Below are 12375 nucleotides of genomic sequence, written 5' to 3'. Positions count from 1 at the left end.
GGTCCTGTTCTCCCTGATTGGAGAGCAAACTGGCCTAAGTCACTGCAAGGAAGTACTGTCTTGGGCAGTACAGAAAAAACATTATCTCAAGTGGGAGTAAATTCAAATTATCTAAGTAGTGGCACTGGATTTTTCAGCAAACCTCTTTCATAAAGTACTCCTAAGGAAGTAAATAGGCGGTTTTCATCTGTTCAGGTGAAGGAAGGAATGATCAGGAAGGAATGATCTTGGTGAATCTTTAGGTGCCTAGCATTAAGTAGGAAGATTGAAAAACAGGAAGAAGTAGGGCCTTGGTTTGTTCGAGCATCTCTCTAAATTTTCAGTATTTTCATATAAGCAGTAGAATGTAACTTTTTTTTCTGTGAAAACTGTTTGGGATGAACTTGCATTGGTCTTTCATTTTATTCTATTCATTATTTGTTGTAGTATACAATCCTCTGATATTGTTAGGTAGAGAAGGAGAGCTAATCTAACAGTGCCTGAGAAGTATTTCCAGCAAACCTGACTCAAACATATGCTTGTATTAGTCAAATCAGTATGGTGTCTAATTGGAAACACCAGTAAATCTGCTTCGGCACTTTCCATCCTCTCCACCTCTGTCTCAGCTCTTCTGGGTGAGAAAAATCTATGGAATAACTACCCCAAAGTTCCTCTGCTCCCAACCACCAATTTTCACATTCAGAGAGGGTTTATGACTTGCTTCCCTTCTGTCGCCATTTGGGAGGGAAGGAGGGAGGGAAGGAAGGAAGAAAGGAAGAAAGAAAGGAAGAAAGAAAGACAGACGGCGGGCCGGAGAAACGGGGGGGCGGGGGGTTGGGTGAAGGAAAGAGGGTGGAGGGACAACTCGCTCTCCCGACCCAGCAGGCTCCGGGATGCTCTGCGAATCCCTCTCGCTGCGGACTGGCGGGGCTTCCCAACTTTGCGGCGGTGGCGATGGGGAGAGGCGGCAGCAGCCCTGTTGCTGCGGGGCTTGTTGTTCCCGGCGTGGTGCGGGAAGTTTGGCGGGGCGGTGCCTTCGCCGCCTCTGCACCGCCCGCTCGCCTTCCCTCGTCACCGCCCGCCCTCTCTGGGCTCTGGGCGCGGGGAGCTGTCCACAGAGGGAGGTGCTGAAGGCAAGGAGGAAGCTGAAGGACGCGGACATCTTCGCTCCCCCGATTTTCTTCCCTGCCTTCTGCAGCCATTTTGCACCAGCGGAGTTGAGGGAGGGGGTGGGCTGCAGGGAATGGAGGGGAGAGGGTAAAGAGTTGCAGAGAGCGAGAGGCAGCCGTGGGAGATCCCGACTGGTGCGTCTGCTGAGACTGCAGCAGCTGTAATCAGCATTATGGTGAAAAGGAAAAGCTCAGAGGGCCAGGAGCAGGAGAGTGGCCGTGGCATCCCTCTGCCCATCCAGACGTTCCTATGGAGGCAAACCAGGTAAGAGCAGAAAGCCCTGGGCACTTGGGATACAGCTGCAACAGGGCAGTAGAAGTGCGGAGGGGGGTGCGGGCCAGCTGCTGCCCAGTGGCAGGGAGGATGCAGTTATTATACTGCAGCTGCAACATGAAGACATGAAAAAAACTGCACTCAGTATAGAGCAATTTGTGTGTATCGGGTATGTGAGGAGGTCTCAAGGCAGCTTAACCGAGTGGCAGTCCAAGTCAGCTTCTTGATTTGACTTTTAAAGCATCCATGTCTATGTTTCTCGATGCACCTTTCCCTTCCTCCCTGTTCATGCTCCCCATCCCGTCCATCCCGCCCCCTATCCCCCATCTTTTAAGAGAACTCACAGAGCTCTTGTGCCAGAAGCAGCATCTGTCAGTGCTGCACCAGACCTGCAGCTTTGCTTCTATCTGTATTTGCAGCCATCCTGGAAGTGTAATCTATGCTTTGAGAGGTCAACATGCAAACAGATATGTCAAAGTCTAATTTCACAGGATTGGAGAGTGAGGATTTGGAGATGTGTGAGGGACTAGCTGAATGTATGGCTGAGGCTTTATGTTCCTTGTGAACCCTGTCAGTCTCCTGTCCTAATAGAATTTTAAACTGAAAACACTGTGGGGGAGGTTGGAGGATTTTAAGGTTGTGGCTCTAATTTAAGGCCTCAGTCACAAAATCCCCTTATGCCACAGTCAGTGTCCTTCAAAATAAAATTTAAAAAGCCCAAAACAAACAAAAAAATTGCCTGCAATCAGGTGACCTGATTATTTTTTTAATATTTACTCTGATCTCATTCCAGAGGAGAATGATAGCAGAGGGTAGGCGTTCTCTACATACAGCATACAGGCCTGTACTTCACCATAAGCCTTCCACATCAGCAGCTGTGCAGAAAAATATTTAATACAGAGCTGGCACATGGATCTCTAGCTTAAAATAGAGGCAAGGCACAATTCAGTAATATTCAACAAATTTAAAACAGAATATGTTGAAAATCTTTCACTGAGGTAAAATGGCTGAAAATTGTCTGATGGAAGATTTTATCCCTAAGAATTTGTGGGCTGAATTAAATGCCTGTTGACATATCGGGGTGGGCACTTTGTCTTCTGGAAAGATAACAGCATTTATCAGATGTCATCAACAGGTATCTGAACATAGTTTTGGCTTATGTCTTCCTTTACATTAAGTTTCTCAGCCTTTTGACAACCTTCTGACATGAGAAAAATCCTAAAAATAGCTAAGAAAATTACACTTTCATGTACTGGGTCTCTAATGCTGCTTCTCCTTTCTTTCAGTGCATTTTTAAGACCTAAACTGGGGAAACAATATGAAGCTTCCTGTGTGGTATGTACATGTGTCTCTTTTTCAACTCTTATTGGTAACTAACTTTTCATGCAAGTCAATCTAACCAGAGTGGCTGATCAGCAAGCTTCTCAGCTTATACCAGAAGTGGATTTAGTTCATTCAACTTCATTTTGTACTTTTATCACATGAAGGATTTTAAATTCTTCCCATCTAGAAAATTTGCATATCATGTGTATCTTTAGACACAACAAAAATAATTTATTTGGATATTAGTAATAAGTAAGTAATTAGTAACACTGTAGTAATTAAATAATGACGTAGACAAACTGAGCTGTGACAATCTGGGTCCAACCTTGCAGTTCATCCTGTGTGGATGTACTTTTGCATGAGATTGATGTCATTTCAGTTTGCGATTGCTGAAGGTTTTTCAAGCTTAAAATATGGAAAATCTAAGCAATACTAACAGGCTTTGAGCAATACTTTTACCATTGTGCAAGATGGGAAACACTTCTACTGGAAATGAGAGAGAGAATATCTTATCAGCATGATTAAGGAGAGGCTATTATGCAGATACAAATAACTCTTATTTCTAAATGTACTTCAAATAAAGCCTCAAATTACTGCCAAAAAGGAGGAAAAAGGGAAGACATGAAGCAAGTTCAAATAAGATGGGTATCTAGAGAATTTCAGAATTTCTTGAATGGTTGCTGGTCTTTGGATTACTTAAAATACAGTAGTCAGTTGCAGCCAAACTTGACAGAGTGGAAAAATTTGGTCTGGACATGTATCTTAATAGTTTAAAGTTCTTAGGTCACTCTGCAGCAATTTTCTGACTTCCTTCTCACAAGACATTAAGCTGGAGAAGCTTTATCTGTTGCTGAGTCATTTTCTTCCAAGAAATACATACATTTTTCATGGTTTTTGCTAGATACCAAATAGAGATAGAGGACTGCTGGCTTAGTGTGTACTTGGGTGAGTAAAATGTATTTCAATTCTAGCCCATGCAGCAAAAAGAATCATCACTGGTTAATGCCCATGGACAGTTCCTGGTTGTTGAGAGGCTGGAAAATGGAGCTTATTGCCTTATATCCTTTGCCAGGAGCCTCGGCAGTGTGCAGGAGTGATGTCTTGGAGCACCTCTAATCTGAGGATGTGGCTTCATCTGTGGGCTCATACCTGTTACTGTTGCATAGAGGGACAGAGCTTCCTTCTCTGTGCCTTCTCTATGATGTACCTATCTGTCTGTGACTTCCTTTGCTTCCTGCTGTACTGTTGGCATCAGGTTCCCGAGGCTAATTCTAAAGCATCTTTCTTCTGTGAGCACATACCAGAAATTACTAAGTGTAAAAAACAAGCAATGCCCAAAAAACCCCTAAACTGTGAGACAACATAAATCACATGCTTCAGCCAAGAGAAGAGGAGCTCTGAAAAAAGGCATTTCATAAAGATCCAATAAATTTCCAATAAATTTGGATGAAGAACTTGAATATTCTCCAGTTCTTAACATAATCATTAAATTATAGTAGACAATTTTCAAAGGTGGGATGTAGTTCTGAGAAATTTGTGGGATACAGCCTGAACTGGCAACATCTGTTGCCTTCTCTTTCATCCGTTTCCTCTACCTGCTGGTGCACAGGAATGTCTGCCCACATCAACACATTCTGTATTATCCATTGGGACAGCAGAATGCTGAGTGCATGGATGAGACAAGGTTTCTGGAACTTGACAGGTACTTGTCTTCTGAAACCTCCTGCTGACTGTCTAACACCCCTATATTATTTAGTGTGCCTAAAAATGCTGTGCACCTGTTTACATGATGTGTCCTTCTATAATTCTCTAGCCAGAATTGTTGTAGGCATGTCTGTAGTCTGTCAACCATCTGGCAATGCATATGACACAACATTGTGCAGTATTCTATTATTATTCTTGGCTCTAAACTTGCTGCAGTAGAACTTGCTGCATGTTGTGCATTGAGGAAGCAGATGTTGGAGGCTGAGATTCAGTGAGTACACCATCTGGTCTGCAAGAGTATATTGTATTGCTTCGTAGAGCTTTGCTTTATACCATAATACTTGAGGAAAAAACTGGCTCTTTAATTGCATTTTTGTCTTTACCTGAACCATCACACTTACACATTTACTTCAATTGGTCTATGAATAGTAGCCTTTAAGCTGAAGATAAATACCATCCCCCCATACATTGTCTTACAACATCTAAATATGTTTGCGCCTCAGTATGGATTTGATGTTCTTCCTCCTCCCCATTCTGAAGTTGTTCTGCCCTGACACAAAGCCATTCCTAATGTGCATGACTCAAAGCTGTAAATGACCTCACAGGAATGCCATGTGAGTGCTGTACAAAGCTAATGTGTTTTTGGGGTGATGGTAAGTAACTCAAAGATATGTTTAAATTCTACTACTCTGGATTGCATTGGCCATGGAAGAACTCAAAAGTTTTCTGAAGGATCCTGCAAATTCAAAGTTTCCCTCTTTTCTGTTTGGTTTTTTGTTTGTTTGTGTCTTGGGGTGACTCTGATGCTGTATCCCCTATCAACCTGCTCTGTGCCAGACATGAATACTGTGCCTTTCTGTGTCTTTAAGCTGGGTCCAAGAGAAAGGAGAAAAAAAAAGAGAGCCAAGCGGTCTTGTGTTCAAGGACACACACTCCCCTGCGTTCCTGCTGCTACAGAGCAGAGCAAAGCACCTTCCTGCTTTTAGCCAGCTTTTGGCCCTGTTTACCAGGAGAGAGGCGGAGAGTTAAACTTCTTCGCTTTTTAGCTAGCCTGCTAGCTGAAGCAAGAAAGTTGAGGTTTTTTTCCCTGGGACTTTGGCTTTTTCTTCTTCTCTTCTGGACTGTTCAGCAACACCAGAACATCACCAGGAGGCTGTACACTGCGGCCCGGGGGCCCATGCCAAACCCCAGCTCCGGGGAGAGAGCAGAGCCACACCTACAAAGGACTCTGAATTCACCAGGTTTTCTCCACAGTGAGAGGTTTTATTATTTAACATCATTCTTTTTTCCATGCCTGCATGCACTTTACTTGTTAAATAAACAGCTTTTTTTTTTTTTTTTTTTTTCACTTTCCTCCAAGGAATTTCTTTGCAAACCTGGTGGGGGAGGGGCTGCTGAAAACTGCCTTCTAACAGAGGGACGTTCATTTCGGACAGCTTCCTCCAAATTGGTCTCAAACCAAGACAGTTTGTTTGGGGTTTTTTTGTTAGCTTGTTTTTTTGCTTGTTTTTAAAAATGTAATTACATGTTTTGCTATTATGAATAATTAAAGTATAGATACGGAACAAAGTTCAGAAAAAGGCCATGTTTATTTTATCCAGCTAATGGACATGGTTGCAGAAAACTGAATTTCTGTAAGTAAAATGTTTGGCATCTGTGTTTCATTACTTGTGAATGTTTATACTATCGCTTTGTATAGTAAAAAATGGAGTCTTAACCATCCCTTGTGCTATGAATTCCTAGGTTCCTAGATCTTTCTAGGAATTCTTCCTTGCTCAGTGGACCTGCCTTTCTGTCTGTACTTTCAGCTCTTTCCAGTCAGTCTGAAGTGACTTCAGCAGTGGTCTCAGCTTTCCTCCATGATGGAGACTGAGCTTTGTAATGACAGGGCAGTAAGGTCCCCACCAAGGACTCAAGTGCAATTCAAGAAGCACTAACCATTTCTCTGTGTTTCTGCCATGGTCCTTCTGAACATGCACTGGGTTAAGCACTGGGCCCTGCTCTTTAATTTTTTTTTTTTTTCATGTGCAGATCTGTTGGGATACTCCCTGGCATTCCTGAGAGGATGTAACAGGAGGTGCTGAGCTTCCCAAGATAACCTCTGGGAACCCCTGGCAACCTCTGGGCACCCTCAGTCAACCGCTGGCTGACCTCTTCCTGCCTTAGGCAATTCACTGCAAGTACAGCTTCCCTGGGCTTAGAGCAGGGGAAGTTCATGCAACTCAAGCAAAGCTGTTTAGGAAACCATGACAAAGCCCAGCAAAAATGCTGCTGGAATGGGAACAGATAGCCTGAAGATGCCTAGACAAGAAGTACAGGACAGAGCAGACAGTGGCACACAGGCTGATCCTGGTCACAAGGTATTTGGCAGTGCCTTTGGTTCTTGGTAGAGATGAAGGTAAAAGGAGAACAGCAGCAGTGGGAAGGCAGCCAGACAAGGCTGGCTGCCACTCCCTGGGAAACAGCTGTCACCACTAGGCTAAAAGGAAAAATGCTAGTGTAAGTGGTCCTGAGGGAGCTGAACACATACACAGAGCACTGCTGAAAGGGACTGTTTCTCCAGCCAAGGCACTGACTTTCCTTACTATCCCCTTGGCAGACGTTCTTCATCTGCCTTTGGTGTGGGGGATGTTGCAGGCATGAACAAGCCTGCTATAAGTAGGTAGCTGTTTTCTTAGCCCAGCTGCGGCCCTGAGCCCTGAGGCTGTGGCTCTAGACATACCCACAGCCTGACAGTATGACAGCCTGTCTTCTGACTCCCTTACAGGGAGCTTGTTCAGACATTCTCATTCAGCCTTCTTATTTTAAGCATGGAACTCCTCTCAGCTGTAGCAGCAGTTGCTTAGTTCATGCAGGGTGAAAATGAGGTCTTCTGCCCCAATGTCTATATATTCCCTATAGCAGGTCCTGACAGAGTAGAGCCATAGCAGACCGAAAAGGAGGCTCTCCAGGAGCAACACAGGACTTTGCATCTTGAATATCTGGTATAGACAGAAGCTGCACCTTTATGGAGAACTCCAGGCAAATTCCACAGGAACACTTGTCCAAAGAACTGCATGTTCCTGTTGGTTTGCTTGTGAGTTATCAGTGTGGGGCTTAGTGCCAATTAGTTGGTGTGCTGACAGTACATCCACAATAGCAGTTTTGTACCAGGCAGTGCCTGTAGCAGGCATGGACACTCAATGGTTTCCATAGAGCAGCTTTTGTGTTTGCGTTTTTCTGGCAACATACAGTACTTATGTCTCAGATGCTTGTGATCACGTAAGCTATTCCAGAAGCTAATCTTTCATTGTGGTACAGAAATATTTAGCTTTCTGCTCAGGCCAGGAAAGAACAGGAGAATCTGGTGGCTAGCCACAAGGGCAATCTTCACGAGGGCTCAGAAGCCCAAAATGTTATGATAAATACAAGCCCAATCTAAAGATAAAATGGCAACCTCCTTAGCTGCCTCTTGAGTTTCTGAAGCAGGCGGACTGTGGGTCGGAGCTTGCAGAAGGCAATTGCTGGGGAACTTTCTACCTGATGCCATTGAAGTACCCAGGAATGAGACCTTGAATGGAAAGCCAGGGAACAGCAATGTGTCTTCTGTCACACTTCAGAATAATGATGGTGCTCGCAGTGATTTTTTTTCTCCCCTTGCCCTGCAAACTGAATAGCTTTGTCAACTCTACTGAAGTGTGAGGTTATGGTTTGGCTTTTGTACTGGAGGTGAGATCATTCAATTCAATAAGCCTCGGTCAGCACTGGTGCTTGGCAGCCTTTTGGTGAGCTAATTCAGCTCACTAACCTGGTAGGAACCACTTACCTGTATGCTGGCCTTCCTTTTGGCTTTGTAGAGTCTTAGCTTGGCTGAGTGAAGGATTCAGTGAGCCCCAAAGCTGATGGATGAGTGGAAATAGGAGTGTGTGGGCTGGAGCAACGAGTAAGGAGTGGTCCCTGTCCCATTTTGATAAAAATAAGTAAAACCTCATGTTTTTCAGTGGCTCTTTCAAACTTTGTGGTATTTGTAACCATGCACCCCTTGTTCTGCTTCTGCGGATACTTTGCTGCATTTACTCCCCCCCTTTTGTTCTGTAGTAATCCCTTGGCTGGGATACTGATTCTAAATCTCTGTTGTCTTTATACTAATGTGCTCTCAGAGTGCTACTGTGAATCCTGACTTGAACAGAATAGTTAGGCCTTACTGTGGGTGCTTTGCTCCCTGGCCTGTCCAGGCTTTCTAAGCATCAGCTATCCCTTCATTTTGCTCCCATTACTGAACTGATAGGATTAAAAGGAAGAGACTGTTTTCCTTTCAGACACTGTGGCCCCCAGCAGATTGTTGTAAGAGTGACTTGAAGCATCCCTTCCCTGGTAGGCAGGTTATCCACTCCTGCTGCTAAGAAACACAGATTGCTGAAAACGTGATCCATTGCACATGATTTTTGACTAATCCTCAGGCAGACAATGGTTTTCTCATATACTACAGCAAATGCCCTCCAATTTCAGCCATTGGTCCATAAGGAAAGTGTATTACATTTTCTGACTGCAACCTGGGGTTTCTAGTGTGGCCTTCTGCACACTGATATTTGTTGGTAGCTCTGATGGTTATTGACAGTATTTCAGGGTTCGTTTTGTTGGCATAGTCTTAGTCCCGTATAATGGATAGATGCATGTTTCTGTGCCTCCGTGCTGGCCAGAGCAGAACTGGATGCCATAAAACTACAGTGGTGCAGCACAATGCTTGCATCAGGACACCTGGCCTCTTGGTAGAGAAGCTCGTGTCTGCCCACACCAGCAAACAGGGCCACAAACCAAGAGAAAAAGTGTGCCCAGCTGCTGGGACAGGCAGGAGAGTGCCTGTTACCACAAGTTAGCATGCCATGCTTGGGAGTGGTTGCTCGTTCAGGAGAGCATGTTTTGACATGCTCATTTTGCTCTTCTTTGTAACTAAGTCTGTTCTTATGACCACCCCCTCAATTTTCCTCAAAAGGAAAAAATTGGTATGACTAGTGTTGCAGGATAAGCTTTATGAATGTGGAATGAGGGTCTTTGAAACATCTTTTGGGCAACAGTTACTTGTTTGCCCAGAGCTTGATAAAATTGGTGAAACAGCTTGTGAGCAAATAGGTAGCCATGAGGCTAAGCTGGTTTATGGCAAGGATATGCATTGTCATTATCTTTGCTATAGGTACTTCAGTGAAGGAATATTATTACTAAGCCCTCTGGCTCTGTGGGGTCCTGTGCCGGAGTGCAATGTGCAATGATCTCTAAACAGCGTCTCCACAGCTAAGCCGCTAAATCTGCTAAATACACTCACACATGCGTGCACACACAAACGCACAGATAGCTTCAATATAAAGTTGACGGCAAAGAGATGGGAAGGTTCTTTGCATGGCGTTCCACAGGAGCAGTTTATTGCTTCTACACTGTGAAGGTTTCCAGAGGCAAAGACAAGAACAATGGAGAACTCAGGGTTTTATCCGGGGGTGGGAAAAAGGCGGGATTAGGGAACAGGGACCTATGGGGAAGCGAGGGGGAAGCAGCGAGGGGGCAGAGGCTAACAGCCAACCAGGGAATCCAAACTGGGATAGATTACCATAACAGAACAATGCATCCTGGGAGAAGCCTTTCTGGTCACCGTAACCTAGAGGTTCTTGTGGTACTAGGGAATTGTCTTACTGAGAACTCTCTATCCCTTGTAACATAGGCTCACTGGCCACCACTGAATATAACTGCACTTGTAACCTATGATGAGATCTTTGATCAGAGCAGCAATTTATTGAAACGGTGGGAACAACTAGCAATAAGGAGCTTTCTTAGGGATTTTAGAGGCAGATAGCCTTATTTTGTGATGCTTGATGTGGAAATAATGAACTTGCTGCAGCCGTCAGCTCTGTAACTGTTCACAAAACTATTACATCATAGCTCGACAAAAATTTTTGTACACTGATAATTTTTTGTGACAGGGTGGGAAAACATTTCCTAAGGCCCATATGCCTTTAGAGGGTTGCCCTTTATGTTACACTAAACTGAAAGAGCACATGTGTTTAAGAATATCCAGCACTCAGCTCCACAAATACAGGCTTTCCTAGTTCCTGTAACTTCTAACAGGATTACTGGCATGCCCAGCAAAACTGTAAATCAGGATTACTGGCTTTACCCAGCACAGCTGCAAGTCTGGCTTGATGTCAGCACTTATTAATATACAGATGACACTGGATTCAATTCTCTTCTATTGCAGAAAATATATTGCATGGTCCATTCATTTCTTAGTCAAGTATGTCCATATGTCTACTGAGCTTTCGTTATGGTCTGTATTTTTCAGGAAAAATATTATAAGATGTGCTGTAGTTGTACAATTAGAGATTAGAGGTTTTTAAAACAGAATGTTCATGTAGTGGAAGGAATGTGCAGAAGTAGACACAATGTCTTTTTTTCTTTGTTCTTACTTTCAGTCTTTTGAAAGAGTTTTGGTAGAAAACAAGCTGCATGGCCTTTCTCCAGCTCTCTCTGAAGCCATCCAGAGCATTTCTCGCTGGGAACTTGTCCAAGCTGCGCTCCCTCATGTGCTGCACTGCACTGCAACATTGCTTTCCAACCGGAATAAGCTAGGTTAGTGCTCATGTGAGGTTGTTTTCCATTACTGAAGTTATCAGTTAAAATATGACAGATTGCTGCTCAGGGTGCAAACATAATTCTAAATCCTTAGAATTCTATGTAGTTTCTTCTGGGGATTGTCTTTCTTGACAATTGTCTTTCTCATTTATAGAATGGTTGTTGCAGTGGGGATCCTGCAACACGCATGGAATGGTAATCTGTGAAAGCTTCCCCAGTAAAGTTAGTGTTCTAATGAGCTAAAGAGTCAGAGTAGTTCATGACATTTTGCTAGCTATTTACCAGCAGTAATAGAACTTGCTTTAGCATCCAGCAGCCATGGGTTCCTCGAAGGAATACATATTTCTTTGAAGGCATGCTGCAGTGATCCGTTGCAGCAGGAACTTTTAATATCTTCAGTTTTGGGTTTTTTTCATCCTATTATTCTTTTTATTTAGACCAATGTATGTGACTCGCAGCAGATAGTCAGTCAGACAGTAGAGAGGCAAATCCAAATCCAACTTAATTTACTTACTTTTGTGCTGATTTCAGCAGTGATTTCAGCAGGAATGCCAGTAGGGAACATTAACAAGGTATAGCTTGGGCACCTTGCAGTGCTCACTGGCATTTTGTCTTATTCAACCAAGTCAAACAGACCAGACTGTTGAGTGAGTTTCTTTTGGGACTACTCTATGTCCATGCTGCTGTCCATGCCCTGTGGCTGACATTGCAGAGACTGAACTCCAAATGCTGTGAAGTAAATGGAGGCTTCTGATTTAGGAGGTTTCAAACATAATGAGACAGAATGCTGGTCCTTTTAGTTGTAGAATTTTAATTTTCAAATGCTTATCTGGGAGTTGGATGTCCAGCCTCCAGTGCGACTCTAAAACAATCTCAACAGTATCATTAACTGAAACCCTATGAGATACTTTGATGCATTTTTCCACACAGGGCATCAGGATAAGCTTGGAGTAGCTGAAACAAAGCTTCTTCACACTCTTCACTGGATGCTGCTGGAGGCTCCTCAAGACTGCAGCAATGACCGATTTGGAGGAGAGAGAGGCTCTAGTTGGGGAGGGAGCAGTAGTGCCTTTATCCACCAGGCTATAAACCAAGGATCACCAGGACATCCCTGGCCCAGCGTCATGACTGATGAGGAGGAGAATAACAGAAGGAAGGTCTTCCAGAATTCCATGGCCACAGTAGAGCTATTTGTGTTCCTCTTTGCTCCCCTCGTCCACAGGATTAAAGTAAGTGGTACACTGATGGGGTTCTTATGTGGAGACAGCTCTAAGCAGGAAAGGAATGATTCTGCCTTTGTGATTGTTAGTTAATTCAGCCTACAGTGTA

At 43.9% G+C, this 12375-nt stretch overlaps 1 protein-coding gene across 1 annotated transcript in view; it reads left to right on the top strand.

The window, feature by feature from the left end:
* The first annotated feature begins 984 nt into the window (after positions 1-984).
* The window catches only part of LOC104689869 (unc-80 homolog, NALCN channel complex subunit), a 149909-nt gene continuing 138518 nt past the window's right edge, over positions 985-12375 (top strand). Inside the window, exons 1-4 of the mRNA XM_039555541.1 lie at positions 985-1413; positions 2709-2757; positions 10887-11043; positions 11977-12275. Coding sequence (XP_039411475.1) covers positions 1322-1413; positions 2709-2757; positions 10887-11043; positions 11977-12275 — 597 coding nt within the window. The 5' untranslated portion in view covers positions 985-1321. The remainder of the gene's footprint in view (positions 1414-2708; positions 2758-10886; positions 11044-11976; positions 12276-12375) is intronic.

This window comes from Corvus cornix, chromosome 7, assembly GCF_000738735.6.
Source record: "Corvus cornix cornix isolate S_Up_H32 chromosome 7, ASM73873v5, whole genome shotgun sequence".
In the NCBI taxonomy this organism is placed as follows: Eukaryota; Metazoa; Chordata; class Aves; order Passeriformes; family Corvidae; genus Corvus; species Corvus cornix.
Note: the sequence above shows the minus strand (reverse complement) of the source record. Positions and strands in the feature narration are given on the sequence as shown.